This window comes from Leopardus geoffroyi, chromosome B1 (genome assembly GCF_018350155.1).
Source record: "Leopardus geoffroyi isolate Oge1 chromosome B1, O.geoffroyi_Oge1_pat1.0, whole genome shotgun sequence".
In the NCBI taxonomy this organism is placed as follows: domain Eukaryota; kingdom Metazoa; phylum Chordata; class Mammalia; order Carnivora; family Felidae; genus Leopardus; species Leopardus geoffroyi.
In genome coordinates, this window is record NC_059327.1 from 16,737,541 (window position 1) to 16,758,880 (window position 21,340).

General features: G+C 43.7%; 1 protein-coding gene across 6 annotated transcripts in view; it reads left to right on the forward strand.

Moving 5' to 3' along the window:
* Positions 1–18,213, forward strand: part of KLKB1 (kallikrein B1) — a 33,608-nt gene extending 15,395 nt beyond the window's left edge. For 4 of the 6 annotated variants that reach the window (XM_045454001.1, XM_045453993.1, XM_045454007.1 and 1 more), the window contains 11 exons: positions 1,107–1,266; positions 1,685–1,794; positions 7,577–7,736; positions 9,000–9,109; positions 9,248–9,410; positions 9,506–9,618; positions 9,783–9,951; positions 13,945–14,120; positions 15,068–15,163; positions 17,001–17,140; positions 17,728–18,213. In XM_045454001.1, coding sequence (XP_045309957.1) covers positions 1,107–1,266; positions 1,685–1,794; positions 7,577–7,736; positions 9,000–9,109; positions 9,248–9,410; positions 9,506–9,618; positions 9,783–9,951; positions 13,945–14,120; positions 15,068–15,163; positions 17,001–17,140; positions 17,728–17,907 — 1,577 coding nt within the window. In that variant the 3' untranslated portion in view covers positions 17,908–18,213. The remainder of the gene's footprint in view (positions 1–1,106; positions 1,267–1,684; positions 1,795–7,576; positions 7,737–8,999; positions 9,110–9,247; positions 9,411–9,505; positions 9,619–9,782; positions 9,952–13,944; positions 14,121–15,067; positions 15,164–17,000; positions 17,141–17,727) is intronic. The other 2 variants (XM_045453986.1, XM_045454011.1) reach the window with 2 other exon arrangements.
* Positions 18,214–21,340: the final 3,127 nt, after the last annotated feature.

Genomic DNA, 21,340 nt, shown 5'->3' on the forward strand with positions numbered 1-21,340 from the left:
CCTCAATATATTGTTTTCCTACTAGTTTGTACATTTTCTGTCTTTCCCACCATTAAATGTAGTTTTATGCCTTTTTTCACCATCCCCCTGAGGAGTGGAACATTACATCCAATACATTATGGTTTATACTGCTGGTTTCTTTATCCAAGGTTCTAACTAATGTATTTGAGCGCTTAAAAAAAAAAAAAAAAAAAAAAGGCCTAGGGGCGCTTGGGTGGCTCAGTCAATTGAGTGGCCGACTTCGGCTCGGGTCATGATCTCACAGGTTCGTGGGTTTGAGCCCTGTGTCGGGCTCTGTGCTGACAGCTCAGAGCCTAGGGCCTGCTTCGGATTGTGTATCTCCCTCCCTCTCTGCCCCTCTCCTGCTTGCACTCTGTCTTTCTCTCTCTCCCTCTCAAAAATAAGTAATCATTAAAAAAAGTTCTTTAAAAAAATAAATTAAAAAAAGCCTAAATCATACATTTGGCTCACTGTCTGTTAAAATAATTATCTATATTTTTTGTATATAAGATACATTCCAACTGAAAGGATGCTTAAGTGTAATTTAACAAAATTTTAAAGCAAGAATAAAATTAGATTCCTCATGAATATACAAGAACTGTTCACCTTTTATGATAACGGTTTGACACATGGATGTCAGTGGCAGGGCTTACGGATGAAATTCGCCATCAGGCAGGAGTGGTTGAAAGCCAAGAAGTAAGCAAAGTGAGAAGCTTCTTCATTCAGTGCAGGAAGTCAAAGGCACATCAGTTAGTATAACAATGCAAATTCCTCGAACAATCACCAGGGCCCCCATTATTTGCCTCCTTTGTCTTCCTCTGCTTATTGTTAATTTCAGGGTGAACTATTACCCATATTGTTTTGCACGTACTTTACAATTTGGGAAGCAAAGTTACCCCTTCTCCATGGTAGTGCTCTAAAACATATTGGAATGTGTTTATTTCAAGCAGAGTTTGATCATCTAGTGATGTAACAAAAACTCCAAATCCCCTAACTAATGGGGCAGTTGTGAAAAACAGAGTATCATCCTTCAAAACCACCCTAACTGATGATCTACTTCTAGAAGGAAACGGACTGAATTTGCTCTGTGCATCTTGTGTGTACAGCTTGCCATCGAGACATTCATAAAGGAATTGATATGAGAGGAGTCAATTTTAACGCCTCTAAGGTCGAAAGTGTTGAAGAATGCCAAAAAAAGTGCACCAACAGCATTCACTGCCAATTTTTCACATACGCCACTCGCACGTTTTACAATGCAGAGTACCGGTGAGTAAAATTCATAGCGTCTGTCCTTTCCGATGGTGCTTTTGAGGTTTGATTGTACGCTTCATAACTTTTTTTCCGCCCAGTGGAAAACCAAACAGGGCTTTTAGACCTAACCACTCCACTTATTTATTTGCTCAGTTTTGTTGCCAGTTTTTCTGAGGAGAATACCTTCCATCTCTTGGGGAATGAGGGTTTGGTTGAATAATGTCTCCCACCCCATTCTCACCCGAAGCTTCCTTGGGTAGAGCGGAAAGATGTCTCTCTGGTTAATAATACAAACCCCGAACCCGCTCGTTTTCAAAGTCATTGCTCTGAGTGCTTCATTTCCCACCGACCATAGCTCCTTTCAACGCAAAACGGGCTTCTGCGTGCACCTTGCAGTTTGGGGAGAGAAGTAACCTCTTTTCTTCACATTCAGGAACACCTGCCTTTTAAAGCACAGCGCAGGAGGAACACCCACCAGTATAAAGCTCCTGGCTAACGTGGCATCTGGATTCTCCCTGAAGCCCTGTGCACTCTCAGAAATTGGTAATTGTATGCCTACTATTTCTTTTTCTTTTCTAAAAAATTTTTTAACGTTTATTTATTTTTAAGAGACAGAGAGGGGCGCCTGGGTGGCTCAGTCAGTTGAGCGTCCAACTTCAGCTCAGGTCACGATCTCGCGGTCCGTGAGTTCGAGCCCCGCGTCGGGCTCTGGGCTGATGGCTCAGAGCCTGGAGTGTGCTTCCGATTCTGTGTCTCCCTCTCTCTGCCCCTCCCCACTTCGTGCTCTGTCTCTCTCTGCCTCAAAAATAAATAAACGTTAAAAAAAAATTAAAAAAAAAAAAAAGAGACAGAGAAACAGAGTGTGAGTGGGAGAGGGGCAGAGAGAGAGGGAGACACAGAATCCGAAGCAGGTTCCAGGCTCTGAGCCATCAGCACAGAGCCCGATGCGGAGCTCGAACTCACGAGTGTGTGGCTACTAGTTCACTGTGTGATTGTAGTAGGCAGAGTTAGAGTCTCCCAAAGATGTTCACACTTATTTCCTGCAACACGTGAATACGTAACCTTACATGTCAAAAGAGGTTTGTAGATGTGATTTTGAGATGGGAGATTGTTCTACATTATGTGCGTGGGCTCAATGTAGTCACAGGAGTCCCTATAAGAGAAAAAGGAAGAGAGAGGGAGAGAGATTTGAAGATGTTGTACCACTGGCTTTCAAGATAGAGAAAGGATCCACAAGCCAAGGAATGATGGTAACCTTTAGAAGCTGGAAAAGGCAAGGAAACAGGTCCTCCTATAGAGCTTCCCGAAGGAACAAAAATCCTGCCGACATCTTGATTTTATCCCAGTGAGACCCATTTTGGCCTTCTGATTTCCAGAACTGTGAGCTACTATATTTGGGTTGTTTGAAGCCACTGGGCTTGTGATAAGTGGTCAGAGCAGCAATAGAAAACTAGTACAGTTACATTGCGGGGAAAACAAGAAGGTCGTTTCCGGGCAGTGTCCACTGTCTAGTGAACCCACTCTACCATAATGAATCAGCAAAGTGCTATAGTTTCAGACATTCAGGTAATTTCGATGGAATTATCCAGAAAATCGTCATGACCTTCCACCAGATTTAGAATAACAGGGTGTTAACGATAAGCTGTTGCTGAAACCAAATCACCAATGGCCAATGCCACACGGCATCCAGTGCCAGCTCTGTGCCAAGATCAGCGTCAGGTGCTGGGCTAGGTCCCCTCTGCAGGAGGTTAAGAACTTGTCAACAGCGCATCTCTTCTCCTGTTTCCTTTTCCTGTTTCCCCTTTTCCTTTTCCTGTTTCCTTCTCTGTTTCCTTTTCCCTCGGGCACACCCCCCTCCATGGTGTGTACCAGATTTCCAGTTCAAATTTACTGAATATTTCACTTTTAACATTCATATTCGGTCCTTTTTTTAAAAAAAAAAAAAAGTATAATTTCTATCTCTCTGTTGATATCCTTTCTTTGGCAAGACAATGTTTTCATACTTTCTTCAGTTTTTTAAACACGGCTTCCTTTAGTTTTTCGAACATATTTAAAATAGCTCGCTTGAAGCCTTTGTACAGTACAAGAGGAAGTTTGTGCTTCCTCAGCAAGGGTTTATATTAACTGCCTTTTTCTTTTCTTTTTTTTTTTTTTTTTTTTTTTTTTTTGCGTATGGGCCATTCTTTCTTGTTTCTTTGCATGGCTTGTAATTTTTTGAAAAAAATTGAGACCTTTTTTCTTACAACTTTTTTTAAATGTTTATTTATTTTTAAGAGAGAGAGACCCAGGGGCGCCTGGGTGGCTCAGCTGGTTAAGCGGCCGACTTTGGCTCAAGTCATGATCTCACGGTCCGTGAGTTCGAGCCCCGCGTCGGGCTCTGTGCTGTCAGCACAGAGCCTGGAGCCTGTTTCAGATTCTGTGTCTCCCTCTCTCTGACCCTCCCCCATTCATGCTCTGTCTCTCTCTTTCTCAAAAATAAATAAATGTTAAAAAAAAAAAAAATTAAAAAAAAAAAAGAGAGAGATAGAGAGACCCAGAGTGCAAGTGGAGAAGGGGAGAGAGAGAGGGAGACACAGAATCCTAAGCAGGCTCCAGGCCCTGAGTTGTCAGCACAGAGCCCGACCTGGGGCTCGAGATCATGACCTGAGCTGAAGTCGGAAGCTGAACTGACTGAGCCACCCAGGTGCCCCGAGACCTTTTAAATAATAGCATATGGTCACCCTGGAAATCAGGTTCCCTCCTTCCCCAGGGTCTGCTGTTGTTACTGCTTTTTGTTGTTACTATTTGTTTGGTGACTTTTCTGAACTAACTCTGTAAAGTATTTATTCTTTGGAGTCTATCACCACTGACTGATGTTTCTACTTAGTTTTCTTTTTTTTTTTTTTTCCAACGTTTATTTTTGGGACAGAGAGAGACAGAGCATGAACGGGGGAGGGGCAGAGAGAGAGGGAGACACAGAATCAGAAACAGGCTCCAGGCTCTGAGCCATCAGCCCAGAGCCTGACGCGGGGCTCAAACTCACGGACCGCGAGATCGTGACCTGGCTGAAGTCGGACGCTTAACCGACTGCGCCACCCAGGCGCCCCTCTACTTAGTTTTCTTAATAGTTATCTAATGATTGGACGAGGATTTCCTTAGATGCCTGCAGTCAATAAGTTTCTCAGTCTTTGAGGAGGGGCTTTTTGCGAATTTCGGAGCATGCTTTCAACGTTCAGACAGGCGTTTCACAACTTTACCAGGGCCTTTTCTTTCTGCTGACGCAGGGCGAAACATCAGCCAGCCCGAGAGCCTAGGACTTTCTCAAATCTTTGGGGGGCACAAGCACAGCCCTGGTTATGCCACATAACCCTGCACTTGCACATGGCCTTCCAGATTCCCAGGAACGTGTCTAAGATTTTCGCCACCACCTTCTTTCCCCTGGTTTCCCTTTTAAGATCTTTTATGAGCCTGTTGTTTGTTCCAGCTGTGATTGCTGCCCTAGGAAGCTGCAATGTTACATAATCGCCCCTGTTTGTTTGTTCTAGACAAACACTTGCAAGGAAAAGGCTGTTAGTTAACACTGAAGAAGCTCTGAGCCATGGAAAATAAACTCAGTCCTTGCGGGTGGGATTTTCCCAAGAATTTCCAGACAAGTCAAAGAATGGCATTTGACTGGGGATGCGGATGGGACATTGGAGCAGCCCCAGCCCCATTCTGCCCGCTCCGGGGCTGCGGGACTGCTGGTCTCTTTTCCGCATGATTGTGAGGCTGTTTTCAAGGCTTTCGTGGAGCTGGGGAGGGGAGACCTGGAACAGGGCAAACTAAAACCCCACGAAACTCATCCTTCTTTTTTTAAAATTCTTTTTAACCTTCATTTATTTTTGCGAGAGACAGAGAGGAAGAGGAACCAAGAGAGAGGGAAAGACAGAATCTGAAGCAGGCTCCAAGCTCTGAGGTGTCAGCCTAAGACCCCCACTGCGGGTCTTGAACTCAGGAACTGCAAGATCATGACCTGAGCCACCCAGGCGCCCCATTTAAAATTTTATTTTTTATTTTTTTATTTATTTTTGAGAGGGAGAGAGACAGAATGCTAGCGGGGGAGGGGAGGAACACAGAGAGAGGGAGACACAGAATCCGAAAGCAGGCTCCAGGCTCTGAGCTGTCAGCCCAAAGCCTTATGCAACTATCCTTTTTTCTTGATGTTTATTTAATTTATTTTAGGGAAGGGGCAGAGAGAGAGAGGGAAAGAGAATCCCAAGCAGTCTCTGGACTGTCAGCACAGAGCCTGACTTGAGGCTCGATCTCTCGGAACTGTGAGATCATGACGTGAGCCGAAATCAAGGGTCAGGTGCTGAACCAACTGAGCCCCCCCCGGGGGCCCCCAAACTTAGGGTTCTTATAGAGAGTCAGCTGTTCTTCTTGAACAAACGCTCCCTAGACGGTTATAATTTGATCAATTTCTAGAGTTCTGAAAACATCGATTTTGACAAATAGGCCGGTGCGCCCATCACTTGTATGGAAGAGAGAATTTTCAGAGGCCCTTCGTCTGCCATTCCCACTACGATCCTGTATGCTTTTGATAAAACAAATGAAACACACAGGAAAAGTAGCTCTGAAAAAGAAAACGGTCTTTCAAACAAGATAGCCCCTGGCTTGTTATCATCTGGATGGGTCAGATAGGGACGGAAATTGTATTCAGTTCTGTGTTGCCTACGTCCTCTACAGCGATGGATGCCCAGGGCACTTCAAAAGGGGGTACCAGGACCGTAAGAAATCTAGAAGCAATGGAAAACAAAAAATGGCTAAAGGGACAGGTTAAAGGTATTTAACCTGAAAAAGAGTCAGGATGACTATCTGAATTCTTTGTTTATAAAGGGCTGTCTTTGGAGAAAGGATTAGACTAATGTGTGTGGCTCCATTAGGCAGATGTAGGTAGATGCTACCATGAAGGAAATAAGGAAAGAGAAAACAATCCTAACACCTAGAACGGTCCAGAAAAGAATTAGGCCTTGTCAGGGGTGCCTGGGTGGCTCAGTCAGTTAAGCACCCCAGCTTCGACTCAGGTCATGATCTCACGGTTCATGAATTCGAGCCCTTTGTCGGGTTCTGTGCCGACAGCTCAGAGCCTGGAACCTGATTTCAATTCTGTCTCTCTCTCTCTCTGCCTATCCCCCACTCACGCTCTGTCTCTCTCTCTCTCTCTCTCTCTCTCAAAAATAAATAAATATTAAAAAAAATTTTAAAGAAAAAGAATTGGACCTTGTCATGAGGAAGTGAGCTCTTATCACTATAAATATCTCAGAAAAGTTGAACAACTTGTCACGTACGTCCTTCAGGGGATATAGTTGTAGGTTGGCACAAGTTTTCTTTCAGCTTCCAGAATCTGTGTTTTGGGTTTTTTTTGTTTTTTTGTTTTTTTAAAGATTTAATTAGTTGAAGCCTCATTTCCTAGACTGCCCACATGTAGGTATTATGTCATGGGAGGTAGTTTCTCCTGATAAAACTATGTTCGTTTAAATTGGGACTCCTTTTGTCCTTCCTGCAAATGCCATAATTATTCTTCAGGCTCCCATCATTTTAATAAAATTTATGTTATCAAATTGAGTAAACTTAGTAAATAATACGAACACAAATAAAAACGTAATTTAGAATTAAGATTATATTGGGGCACCTGGGTGGCTCAGTCGGTTAATCGCCGGACTTCAGCTCAGGTCGTGATCTCGCAGCTTGTGGGTTCAAGCCCCACATGGGGCTCTGTGCCGACAGTTCAGAGCTGGGAGCCTGCCTCAGATTCTGCGTCTCCCTCTCTCTCTGCCCTCCCCTGCTTGCACTCTGTCTCTCTCTCAAAAATAAATAAACATTAAAAAAAAAAAAAAGAAGATTACATAAGGATAATGAAGGTGGGTTTCTCCTATTTTTATTTTTTGGTCACCTGATATTTTTGTTAAACGCTTTTTATTAAGATCTTTTTCATAATATTCAGGAAAATACCACACAAAACCTTCTGCTCCTAAGGCCTGGAATTCAGGGTCGAGGTACCACAAAGAGAATGTGAGGATAGGCTGAGTAACCTAAATATTTTGCACTGGTCGGCCTGGAGCTGGACACACAGGTTGAGCTGTTTCACTTCTCTGACATGGGAGCCGATCTTTTATCGGATTTAGCCCAATTTTTCCTTCTTCCGAATGACAAACAACGAGTCTGAGGGTATTTCAACAGTCTCCCCCCTCGAGGATGTCTAGCGTTATGAATAACAAACAGTCATCATGTCCTTTCGTTACGATGACAAAGTACCGTCACCTGAGCATCGTGCGGTTTGAGGTCTGTCTTCCCTCTGAGTTCCCAGGTTGCCACAGGAACATTTTCCAGCATCTCGCATTCTCGGATGTGGACGTTGCCAGAGTCGTTACCCCGGATGCTTTTGTATGCCAAACCATTTGCACCTATCATCCTAACTGCCTCTTCTTTACGTTCCACACAAAGGCATGGCATCTGGAACCGCAAAGGTAAGAATGTGCGACGTTTGCTACCGTCCGGTCATCGCCGTCATTTTCTAGTTTGAGTGTTTGAAAACTTCGGGGAATTTCGCGCAGAGCGCTTGAAGCCGCAGCAAGCCCTTTTCCGCCAGGTGCAAGTTAGTTAGGAACTTCATTGACTTTTCCACCTATGTTCTTTTCTTTCTTTCTTTCTTTCTTTCTTTCTTTCTTTCTTTCTTTCTTTCTTTCGTTCGTTTATTTTTGAGAGAGACGGAGAGAGAGCGTGTGCAAGTGGGGGAGGGGCAGAGAGGAGATTGGGAGATAGAGAATCCCAAGCAGGCTCCCCACAGCCCGACGTGGGGCTCAAATTCACGAACAATAGAGCCTGACGTGAGCCGAAACCAACGCAAAACCAAAAGTCGGACACTTGGGGGCGCCTGGGTCACTCAGTTGGTTAAGTGTCCAGCTTCGGCTCAGGTTATGATCTCGCGGTTCAGGGGTTCGAGTCCCATGTCGGGCTGTTGACAATTAAGGCCTTTGTGTTCCCTCATTTTAAAAAACATAGAAAAAAGGCACCTGGGTGGCTCAGTCGGTTAAGCATCCGACTTCAGCTCAGGTCATGATCTCACACTCCGTGAGTTTGAGCCCCGCGTCGGGCTCTGTGCTGACAGCTCAGAGCCTGGAGCCCGCTTCAGATTCCGTGTCTCCCCCTCTCTCTGCCCTTCCCCTGCTCATGCTCTGTCTCTCTCTGTCTCAAAAATAAATAAAAACATCAAAAAAATTACTAAATACACTGAAATGTAATCATGTTGCCTACTTTTTTCCATTATTCAATTCAAATTTTATGAGACTCAGGCTTCAAGGTTCTACACTGAAGATATTAACAAAAGCACAAAAATCTCGGACTTAAAAAAGTCCTATGGGGTGCCTGGGTGGCTCATTCGGTTAAGCATCTGACTTCGCCTCAGATCATGGTCTCACGGCTCATGGGTTCGAGACCTGAGTCCGGCTCTGTGCCGACAGCTCAGAACCTGGACCCTGCTTTGGATTCTGTGTCTCCCGTTCTCTCTGTCCCTCCCCCACTTGATCTCGCTCTCTCGCTCACTCTCTCTCTCTCTCAAAAATAAAGAAAACATAAAGTTTTTTTTTTTAAAAAACAGAAGAGTTTCTCAGAAGAATAAATTTTGCAGAGGTGCTTTTCAAAACGCGAAGTGCTTTGTTTGGTGTTTGCCTTTAACGCAATTTTGTTTCTCTGTCTTTTGCTTTTTTTTTTTTTTGTTTGTTTGTTAATAGAAACGTCTGCTTTCTTAAGACTTCCAAAAGCGGGACACCAAGTTCCCCTACTCCTCAGGAAAACACCATATCTGGATACAGCCTTTTAACCTGCAAGCAAACTTTGCCTGGTAACGTGATTCAATGATGATAGTGATCTTTTAACAAGTAATAGTAACGAAACATTCCTCAGTGTACCAACGACTTGTGTAGATGTGGCTTAACTGCTGCTTTCATTTAATGTCTTTTTATGTCTCTAATTCACACAGAGCCCTGTCATTCCAAAATTTACCCAGGCGTTGCTTTTGAAGGGGAAGAGTTGAATGTAACCTTTGTTGAAGGAGTGAATGTTTGCCAAGAGACTTGTAGTAAGACGATTCGCTGTCAGTTTTTTACTTATTCTTTACTCCCCGAAGACTGTAGAAGAAAGAAGTTAGTGAACATTCATTTTTCACAGTCGGCAAGCCAATTTCATGAATGATCCTCCTCTGTGAAGGTTTAATCTTTATACCGATCCTTTTATCTAGGTGTAAGTGTTCCTTACGATTATCTTTGGATGGGTCCCCCACTAGGATTACGTACGGGACACGAGCGAGCTCTGGTTATTCTTTGAGGCTGTGTAAAAGTGGGGACGGTTCTGGTGAGTAAGCCTCACTTTTTCATGGAACTGCAAAGGCTTGTCTGTGTTATTTTGATAGCTTGCTTAGTCTTAAACAATAGAACTGTGTACTTTGTTTCCCTTGGCTCCAGAGAACTCTGATTCACCTCTAATTCCAACCATTAACTTTAACACTCTCTTTTCAGTCTGCTCAACAAAAACAGACACACGCATCGTTGGAGGAACCAACTCTTCCTGGGGAGAGTGGCCTTGGCAAGTTAGCCTGCAAGTGAAGCTGACGGCCCGGAGCCACCTGTGTGGAGGGTCAATCATTGGACACCAGTGGGTCCTAACCGCCGCCCATTGCTTTGATGGGTAAGTTTTGGGTGCGTCCTATCCAGGGTCTTATCTTGCCTTTTTGTTTTGAAAACTCTAAGTTCAGGGTCTAGATCATCATGTCCGTTTATTGATCGAAGTTTATTCTTCTTGAATAAAAGACATTTCCAGCGAGGGCTTGTATTCAAAATGGTGAACAACGAGGTAGGGCCTGTCTGAGCACGGAAAGATCTGAGCCATCAGCACGCGGTGTGGCCTCTTTTGCAGGAATGCCTGACATTCCTGGGGGGTGTCACTCCTGCTTTAAAGCAAAAACGAAAAATGCCCTATCTGCTGCAACCTCCATCTACCGCTCCCTAAATGTATTCTTCAAAGACTTTGTTTTCAGGCCTGTAGAGATTTACTTTCAGCTCTCTGATTCACAAATACACTAAATAACATTAATAGTGAAAAGAAAGATGCGATAGTTTGTAACCTCTATATTTCAGAAAATAAAATCTGATGCAACATTTCTACTTTATTGGGCAAATTGTACCTGTGGCAGGGTTTTAAAGTTTTAAAACACGTAGACTTTGCAGTTAGAACAGGGCAGCTCTCGCAATTACCAGAAGTACGAATGACCCTGGGCGGTTTGTAAATCTCTCTTAGCTTTATTTTCCTATCTGTGAAATATGAATAATAATAGTATCTAATTCACAAGGTTGTTAGATGAAGTGACATACTTAAAATGCTAAGTACTATACTTGGAACATAAAATTTTTTTTAAAAAATAAGGTATAATTAAATAAGAAGTGTAAAAATGGACAAAGCATAGGAATAAGCAAGAAATACTAACAGCTCTAAAATAAACGATAGTTGATCTCTCTCAAAAAGTATTTTGTTTTCGTAAAATTCTCCCTCTTCCCCTGTCTAAAGGGTGGGGCCCGGGTTGCATGTATCAGGATTGAGGATACAGTTGCTGAAATAAGGGTCAGTGGCAGGGATGGGCAGAGCAAACCTCCTTCATGGTTGCCAATTAGCAGCATGGGCCCCCAGTTAGCAGAGCATGGGCGTTGCTAAGGGGAAAGCTACTGATCTGAAAGGAAAGACCCTGAGAAGGGAAATGGTAGGTCCCCTTTTTGCTAAATGCATGCAATTGGAGGTCAGGAATTTTCGTCTTTTTTTTTCCAGCTTTGCTGAGATATAATTGATACATAACCTTGTATAAATGTAAGGTGTGCAATATAATGATTTCACATATGCATGTATTGCAAAATGATTAGCATATTAAGGTTAGGTAACACATCCATCCATCCATCACCGCACAGAAATACTTGTGTGTGTGTGTGTGTGTGTGTGTGTGTGTGTAGTGAGAACTTTTACGATTCGCACTCTCAGCAGCTTTCAAATATTTCAAGTATTGTTAACTCTAGTCACCATGCTGTACCTTAGGTCCCTAGACTTCATTCGTGTTATAACTGGAAGACTGTAGCCTTTGGCCACTTTCACTCATTCCTGCCATGACACTGTCCTGAAAACCACCAATCTGTTCTCTGCAACTATGAGTTCAGTTTTTGAGATTCCACGTACAAGTGAAAACATGTAACATTTGTCTCTCTCGGACTTATTTCATTTAACATAATACCCTCAAGTCTCATCCGTGTTGTTACAAATTGCAGGATTTCCTTCTTTTTATGGCTGAATAATATTCCATCATATATCTATATATAAGCATAAGTATACATACACACACAAACACATGCCTAAATATGTATATGCACTTATATGCATATGTATAATACATTTATGTATATGTATGTGTATATGGAGACATAGTACATATATTATGCCACATTTTCTTTATGCATTCATCCATTGAGGGACACTTAGGTTGTTTCCATGTTTTGGCTACTGTAAATAATGCCGTTATGAAGGGAGTACAGATACCTCTCAAAGTAGTATTTTCATTCTCTTTGAATATATAACCAGAAGCAGAATTGTTTGATCTTCAGGTAGTTCTGTTTTTTTCATTTTTGAGGAACCCCCATACTGTCTTCCACGGTGACTGTAGCACTTTACGTTAAGAACTTCCATTCTTGGGACACCTGGGTAGCTCAGCTGGTTAAGTGTCCAACTTCCTCTCAGGTCATGATTTCGTGGTTCGTGAGTTCAAGCCCCGCATGGGGCTCTGTGCTGACAGCTTGGAGCCTGGAGCCTGCTTTGGATTCTGTGTCTCCCTCTTTCTCTGGACGCTAGCCCCTCACATTCTGTCTCTGTCTCTCTCTCTCAAAAATAAATACACATTAAAAACAATAATAAAAAAAAAGAACCTTCCTTCTTGAAGACTCAGTGTTGTTAAGTTTATAAGAGATAATATCCACGGAAACACGGATTTAATTGAAAGAAAACCACTTTGCCCCTATCTGCATGGTTTCCTCTAGAGTTTTATGCAGATATGTCTTGTATCTCTCAATGGTGGTAAGAATGTCCCAATCGTTACACAAGATAAGACTTAGCTTTTGATCACAGTTATAGACTTCCTTTGTATATACTCATATTTTATTTATTATTATTTTCTTAGGTTTATTTTATGTTTGAGAGAGAGAGAGAGAGAGAGAGCGTGCAAGTGGGAGAGGGCAGAGAGAGAGGGAGACACAGAATCTGAAGCAGGCTGTAGGCTCTGGGCTGTCAGCACAGAGCCCATCGTGGGGCTTGAACTCACGGACCGCGAGATCATGACCTGAGCCGACGTCAGTGCTCAACCAACTGAGCCACCCAGGCGCCCCTGTAGATACTTATGTTTTAAAGAGTTAATTTAAATGTTCATGCTTCTCAAAATCTATTTTAATTTACTATTTTATATTTTATATTTATTTTTATGTTTTATTATATTTTGGGGGGGTTTTTCTTTGGCCCTGCCCCCAAGGTGTGCTTTATTTTCATTAATCTTACAAATGATTTTGTCTGACAGCCCAGGGCAAGCTGGAGGATTGGCTGTAGGAGCGGGGGTCCCCTGAGAGCCCCACAGGCTGGTTGCCTCAGCTCTGGGTGTGGGTTCACAACACAGCTTGTCGCTCATGTTCACCTGGCAGGAGGCTGTCCTCCAAGTCGGGACTGAGGTGTCTCCAAGATGACAGGGGTGGGGAATCCCCCAGGTTCTTGGGAAATTTCACTCCGCCTCTCCTGCTCCGTGGTCTCGGGTGAGCAGGTGTTCTCCTGCATCCCTCTGTTCTCCAGCTTGGCCTTGGGGAAGCCCGCCGGCTTGTCTGCCGTTTTCTCAAGCCACCTTGGAGGTCCACTCTGAGCCCCATGCCTGGGGCTCCCACTCGCCTTACTGCAGCCAGAGACCTAGACAGATAATTATTTTTCAAGTGCATTTATTTTGAGAGACAGAGGGAAAGAGAGAGGGCACAAGCAGGGGAGGGGCAGAGAGAGGGAGACACAGAATCTGAAGCAGGCTCCAGGCTCTGAGCTGTCAGCACAGAGCCCGACGCAGGGCTTGAACTCATGAACCGTGAGATCATGACCTGAGCCGAAGTCAGACACTTAACCGACTGAGCCACCCAGGCGCCCCTAGATAGATACATTTTAAATAACCCTGAAGCCTCCCTAGTTTGCCCAACGGCCGGGGCGGCCGGGGTAGGGGGGCTTGTGTAACACGGGTCCGACCTCTTGAGGAGTCTGGATTTCATGGAAGCAACTGCTTTCAGGTTTGGTGAGCTGAGCAGGATTTTCCCACAATCACCTGTGAGTCTCTCCCAACCAGTTTCTCTCAGAACTGGGACAGCAACATTCTTCTATCTTGACTTACAGTAAGCATGGAATAACTACAGAAATGTCCATTCTCAGTGTTTTTAAGTAAAATCTTCAGAGTTTCCGTACCGCTGCTGGGGGGGGATGACAAATTGCCAGGAAGCGAAATTAGGTGAGTAAAGATAACCCGTAGTATTTTCTTCCCAGTTCTTTTTTTGAAAGGTGAAGCGACAGGAAAAAGGACCAATATCAAAGGCCAGTCTTTCTGGGGTCAAATTGGTATTTCCTTTTTTCTCCCAGGCTTCCCCTGCAGGACGTTTGGCGTGTTTATAGTGGCATTTTTAATCTGTCCGAGATAACAACAGAAACGCCTTTCTCACGAATAAAGGAGATGATTATTCACCCGAATTACAAAATGTCAGACAGTGGTGATGATCTTGCCTTAATAAGACTTGAGCCTCCTTTGAATTACACAGGTACGCGGCGTATTCGATCGAGGAGAAGCTAGACATCTGAGTTCAGCGGTTTAAATTTTCACACCCGTTTGAATGAGAGGGCAGAATGCGGACAGAGTGTCTTTATTTCCTGGTGGGTGGGGCTGGAGGAAAGGTGAGAATTGCCAAGGAAGGTAACACCTGTGATCTGGATAAATGGCTTCTACTTAAGGGTCAAGAAACATCAATTGGCTTCTTCAGGGAGGAATACAACCACTGTTCCGTTATTGAAATAATGCAACATCGGAAATGGCCATTTGGGAAGCCTGGCTCGCTTTGACACAAGTAGCGGAATTACCACTGCCTGGGGCATATTAGGAATACAGGAAGGCAGACGGGGCCAGATCCTAATTCCCAGGTCGAATGTGCGCAGAAGGAGGTTCTGGGAAGCCGGTAGTGTGATGGTTGGAGGTGTGGCCTTTGGAGGAATAGTGTCCACGGTTGGTGAATGCCCACTGCGCCCAGTAACGATCCCGTGACCTCGGGCAAGTTGCTCTCACCTCTTTGCACCTCAAATCTCCTCATCTGTAAAATGAGCGTGATAATGACCCATTGGTTTGTCATAAAAATTGTCAGTTAACACCTTAGGGCGCTTAAAATCGTGCCTGGAGATTCTCCATTACCACTCTGCAAAGTATCACCCACAGGATAAAACGCGAGAACTTCTAATGCTTTGGGCAGAAACTTGTGTTCTGAGGTTTAAGATTGAATCCAGAAGATGTGACACCAAACACGTCATGGGAAAATGACTCGGGAGATGAGAAAGTCTCTTGAATCGTTGCCCTTAGCAACTGAGCAGAAAGCAAAAGGGTCATTTTCCTTGGTGCTGCCCTATAGAAAGAGAATCCAGGAAAAGGAAGGTGTATATTTTTAAAGTCAATATCCATACCTTTATTTAACCAAACTCTAATTTAAAACTTACCTTTCAGAATTCCAAAAACCAATATGCCTGCCTTCCAAAGATGATACAAACACAATGTATACTAATTGTTGGGTAACTGGCTGGGGCTTCACAAAAGAAAAAGGTACGGCGTGACATTTTAAATGTTCTTACGAGAAGTCTTCTCTCGCCTCAAATATTTACTCAGTGATTTTTAAAAAAAATTTTTTAATGTTTTTATTTATTTTTGAAGGAGAGAGAGAGAGACAGAGCATGAGCAGGGGAGGGGCAGAGAGAGAGGGAGACACAGAATCCAAAGCAGGCTCCAGGCTCCGAGCTGTCAGCAGAGAGCCCTGTGTGGGGCTTGAAATCATGAGCCGTTAGTTCATGACCTGAGCCGAAGTCGGATGCTTAACCACCTGAGCCACCCAGGCGCCCCACTCAGTGATTTTTGAGCTGTATTTTTGTTTGGGTCTGGGGAAATGTATCAGGCAACCTTTTAAGCATCTTACTTTATAATAAAGATCACTTGTGGGACTTCATAAAGGGACTGGTCCCATACAGGGCTAACAAGACCGCTCAAGCCCATCCTGTCCTCAGTATTAATAGTGTTCCCATCTCTCTGTGCCTTGATGTTAAGGACCTGGAGCACAGGCAGGCAAACCATCTCTCTTTCTGACAGGCTGTCAATTTTGTTGTTTTTTTTTGTTTGTTTGTTTTTGTTTTTAAATACATCCTTCTTGCAATCTGATGTAGCCCACGAACCACTTTTAAATACTGAAAACACACAGAAACACGAAGGACAGCAGTGAAATTGCAAATGAGCTCTCAAAATACGTCTCAAAGGATGTGCTATAGTAATGCCTGAGTTTCTTTGTTAATATATGAAATAGCAAGTTGTTCAGGTAACCGCCGTAATTTAGAAATTGTAATGAGCACAAGTGATGTTTACCGTTACCTGCCACAACGGTAATGTGCAAATATCGCGACCGTGACATGCAAATATCTGGGCTCTCTATTGATGGCAAGGTCGTAGATTCTGCTAACGCTCCCTTGCTTGGGGCTTGCCTTCCTGATTGAAAGGAGTTAGACTGCAGTTGGGTATCGGTGAAAGTAAAGATGTATTTTCCGATGCAAGTTAATAGAACAAGTGAATTCTTTCGGTGCAGCCCCGTTTAAGAGCCCCTGTTCACGGGTTGTTGGTGTATTTCAACTGGCCTTGAATTTTCCAGGAAACAGACTATTCTCCCTTTCCAAAACTATGTTCCTGATAGACACTATAGGGAGTAATATTTGCAGCATTCTTTACCTATTTAAGCTTGTCATGCTCTTTCCTGACTTACTCCTTTACTCGATGAATTCAAATTTTTCCAATTTTTGATAAGTGCCTTAAGACAGGAAGAAATTGTAAAAGTCACCTTAACTAAACAAGGAAGGCTCCCACTGTACGCCCAAGGGGAACCTGGAGAGTGGTGGAAATTTAATTATTTTTCAATAAATTGTTCTTCGTGGAAAATATTGGGACTTACTCACAGAGCAAAATACTCCTCTGCTGTCAGAGGTCTGGTGGTCCCCTCCCCCCGAAACGATATATTTTAGAATGATCATGGTGCATATATAAAACAAAAACCGAGAGGTAAGAACTTCCAGCTTTGGGGTTGGAGGAGATAAGAGGGAATTTCTGACAGACATCGACCGAGATGAGAGGACAGAGGATATGGAAGGGTTGTCCTAATATTACATGTCAGAGGCCAAAACATGGCGTGCGCGCTCTCTCTCTCTCTCTCTCTCTCTCTCTCTCAATTTTCCTTCTCTGTTACTCGCTGTTTGTGGGGTTAACGCTACTTTCTAACCCTACTGTTTTTAATCTAAAGAAATGACCTGAACGAAAAGCTCACTATTCTGATCTGCTTTAAGACGTTAGTATGTTTCCTATTTATCTTATTTCTTCCTTCTGAAGTTACATATTGGTGACCTTCTAGGCAAAATCCAAAATACCCTGCAAAAGGCAAATATTCCTTTGGTATCGAGTGAAGAATGCCAGAAAAAATACAGAGATTATGAAGTAACCAAACAGATGATCTGTGCTGGATATAAAGAAGGAGGCAAAGATGCCTGTAAGGTAATGCATTTGATTGCACAAAGAACACATAGAAACCTGCTTGAGAAAATTAGCTCCAAAATACATTTTTCATAGTATGTTTCATTATGTTTCTCTTAAAAAATTCTGAGCCACATAATCTGGCAATTTCATAAGTAACCTTTAATGAACGTATATCATTTTTATTATATTTATTTATATTTATATTTATATATATTTATATTTTTTATTTATATATATTTATATTTTTATCATATAAATATATAATAATATATACTATATATAATATAAATATATAGTGTGTGTATATATATATACTATGTTTAAGGAGCACAATTGTACATATAACAACTGTACTAATATAGAGGGCGTTAGATGTATTTGACATTGAGATTATGATGTCCACATTTCCTTGTTGGAAAAAACGGAAAATGCACGCATACGCTACTGAATTAAATCATTTTCATCCCGTCAGCAGCCAATGAGGAACATACGACAAAAGTATAAGAAACCGTATGTGTGGGGTGCGTGCGGTGTGACTAGAGAATTTTAAAGGCATGTCTGTCATACTTTTCTGTGATTTTATTTTTCCACCCGCTGTGCCACAGGGCGATTCAGGCGGTCCCTTAGTTTGTAAACACAATGGAATATGGCATTTGGTCGGTATCACCAGTTGGGGTGAAGGCTGTGGCCGCAGAGAACAACCGGGTGTCTACACCAAAGTCGCGGAGTATGTGGACTGGATTTTAGAGAGAACACAGGTCGGTGATGGGCTCACCAGTCTCTGATGAGGTCACCGGCGTGACGAAGCTTTCTGGAGGTGGGAGAGAGCCCCGTTTGTAGCCTACGCTTTTCCATCCTAGGTTCACTTCAAGTCCTGAGCCGTGGGGTCCTCATGTGCAAAATCATGGAGAGTGGTATCTACCTCGTGTCCTTGTCCTGAGGGTAAAAAGGGACAATGTATATGCAGCTGCTGAGGACAAGGTCTTGCACCAGTAGGCGTTCGGCATTCAGTCATAACGCGAGTACCGGGAGATAACAAATGAACATTTCCGTGATTATTTGTTGTGCCATAAAATGGCAAAAGAATGTGATTTTAAAGTGCTTTCTTCTGGGGCGCCTGGGTGGCTCCGTCGGTTGAGCGTCCGACTTCGGCTCAGGTCATGATCTCATGGTCCGTGAGTTCGAGCCCCGCGTCGGGCTCTGGGCTGATGGCTCAGGGCCTGGAGCCCGCTTCCGATTCTGGGTCTCCCTCTCTCTCCGCCCCTAACCCACTCGCATTCTGTCTCTGTCTCTCTCAAAAATAAATAAACATTAAATTAAATAAATAAATGCAGTGTTTTCTTCTGACTGTGAAACAGAAAGGAAGGGACTCCAGGTTCTAGCACAGTGCTTGTGCTGACATCACTCTTGTCTTACTGCCTCCTCTGGATCACAGTATATCTTAGAGACAGAAATTTCTACTCTTCCCCATCTGCATGGTCATCGAAACCTACCACTGGTCGCCTCGCTTGGGGTGAAGGTCCAGCCCGCTTGCATTTTGTTCTGCCAAGTGGAAGGGAAGGAACCTGTATAAGACTCACTTTTCTAAGGAAGAGTTTTCTGAACCTGGGAGAATAACAGTGCCTCTCTTCTTTTTCTTTTTCTTTTTTTTAATGTTTATTTACTTATTTTGAGAGAGACCTGGAGACAGTGAGCAGGGGAGGGGCAGAGAGCGAGAGAATCCCAAGCAGACTCGGCACATCAGCGTGGAGCCTGACGCGGGGCTCGAACTCGCCAACCATGAGATCACGAATAGTGCACCTTTTCATCTGGGCCTCCTACCTCGTTACCTGGCACTGGCACACTGGGTGTGCAGGAGAGGCTCGCAGGCCTGCAGCTCCTATAACACGCGCATCACACAGCCTTCCAGCAGGGCAAGGAATCTGCTGTTCGGGGCTGGGTGGGGGGTGTCCGTGGCTATGGGGCTCTGCGGTGGTAATTCAAGACGCATGAGGTATGCAGCGTTTCGTAAATCCAGTCTCGTAAGTTCACGGTAGCAGGGAGTCACCCTGGGAAAAACGTGACCTAAGTCCGTATGAGACCCAAATTCCAGCCGTGCCGGCGATGACCACAGCCGGCCCCAGGTAGCTGGGATCCAAGTCAGTTACACTGACTTCACACTTACAGAGAGCTGCCCATTTACAAACTATTGTGCAAAACAAGTAGAAAGACGGAAAAGTGAAGTTTCTAAAAATATTTTTTCCCTCCCCACCGAAAGACACGTTAAGTACTAGAAAGGGCTAAAGGCGAAGGGCTGGAGGAAAACCATGAGGAGCGCCTTCCTCACAACCGCCTCCGAGAGGGAAGTGTTTACTCCGGGAGTAAATGTTCTAGACGTTGTCAAGTCTGGCTGGGTTCCACGAAACAATTAAAAATAAAGACAGCTTCAACGGTTTACTTTGGCGTGCAATAAACACAGTGGTCCTCGCTCTGTGTGGGTGTCATTTTATCTTTAAAAGGAAAAATAAGTGGCTTGCTACCAGAATCTTTCATCTCTGGCTTTTAGGATTAATTCTCACGGGTGTTTGAATAGGACTTTGGAATGCTTGCTGGGCAACCACTGGTCAGGGAATGACGTCGTTTCGGCAAAACCGGGAAGAGGGTTTTGAAATGTGGACTTCCCCTGGGGTGTGATGATTGTGTTAAAAGTTGCTGATCGGAGCCAGAGGTACTGGAATGGTCCCTGTTACTCCAGCATTTGCACGCGTGGAGCACAGAGCACAGGCACACGCCTCATCCGAGGTCAGCCCACGCCTCCGGCATCTGTCTCGTTCTCCCCAAGGTGTGCGAAACCTCTAACTTAAGTTTGCAACTTTTAGTTATTGTTGACTACTGTTTCCTCACCAAATCATGAACGAATTTGAAGGAGGCTGTCTTTCATGCATATAGCATATAAATGGGCTTTCAGTAAATGTCTAATGAATAAATGCATCTTTATTCTAAAGAGGAGGCAGCAGAGGCTTGAGGAGGTGAACAGATGAACCCAAGGCCACTGGCGAGGACAGAGGCAGACTGCACGTGGCATTCATAGATCCCAGATTGGGTCTCCAGCCCCTATCAGAGTGCCTCATAAAGGGTCACGGGAGCAATTATAACCACCATTCATTATTTTCATTATCCTCTAAAGCAGTGTCTCACCTGGAGACAACCCCCGCTCAGGGGACATGTGGCAACGTTTAGAGACATTTTTGGTTGTCACACCTGGGCAAGGGGGTGCTACAGACATCCAGTGGATAGAAGCCAGGGCACAGGACAACCCCTCGCGACAAAGAATTATCTGGTCCAGATATCGATAATGGCAGGGTCGAGAAACTCCCATCGAAGGTCAGCATTGATACGTTATAATGAAAAGGGGATATTTCAGGGACAGCAAGAATGGGGCTGTTGGACGTGGGAAGCTATGCCCTCTTTCAAAGCAAATCTTGATGAGAGAGAGAGGAGCTCCGAGAGAAAGCTGACTGTGGCCGTGACTGAGAAGAGGGGTCTCCACTGCAGTGCGCCTGTGTGGTTTTCTTTGTCCCAGACAGGGGATTGTAGGTCATCAATGCTGCTAAGTTCTGACTTGCACTTGGGTCTCTGCAGACTAAGTTCTGGATTCTTCCTAAGATTTTGTCTGTAATTCCCCATTTCCATTAGCCTTCAAAAGCATTTTATTTGACTGGGTTATGGAGGGGGGGGGGGCTTTGCCTTTAAGATAAAAGTAGTTGACCTTAAAATTCTAGACTGCAATGGCATTAGTTGAAAGAAGTCTTTAGAATACTTCCTGTTTGAAAGGAAGGTCTATTTAATCTCAAAGAATTTCTATGCAAGTAAGACCCTTATTCCACTTTTACCTGGATGGACAAAGATAGTTTGGAATTTTTATATCATTTCAAAAGCTTTAGAGATTTCACTAACTAGCTAAACCCAACTTGGGATGCTGTTATTTGGTTTCCCAATGAAGTATTGCTCTCATTAGAGTCTTTCTGTTTCTCTGAATAGGGTTGGAAGGTTATCATTATGGTCTTTTCATTGAAGCTTTAGGATAGAGATGGGGTTTCATGGAGTAAACAATACAGGGATGTAAGGACCTTATATAACTCCACATATCGGTTTTCCATGAAAACCTGCCTTGGCATAAAATTGCCCTTCTGTGTTTGAGCTTCATAGAAAGCAGTGTGTCATAAATATGCACTTTTT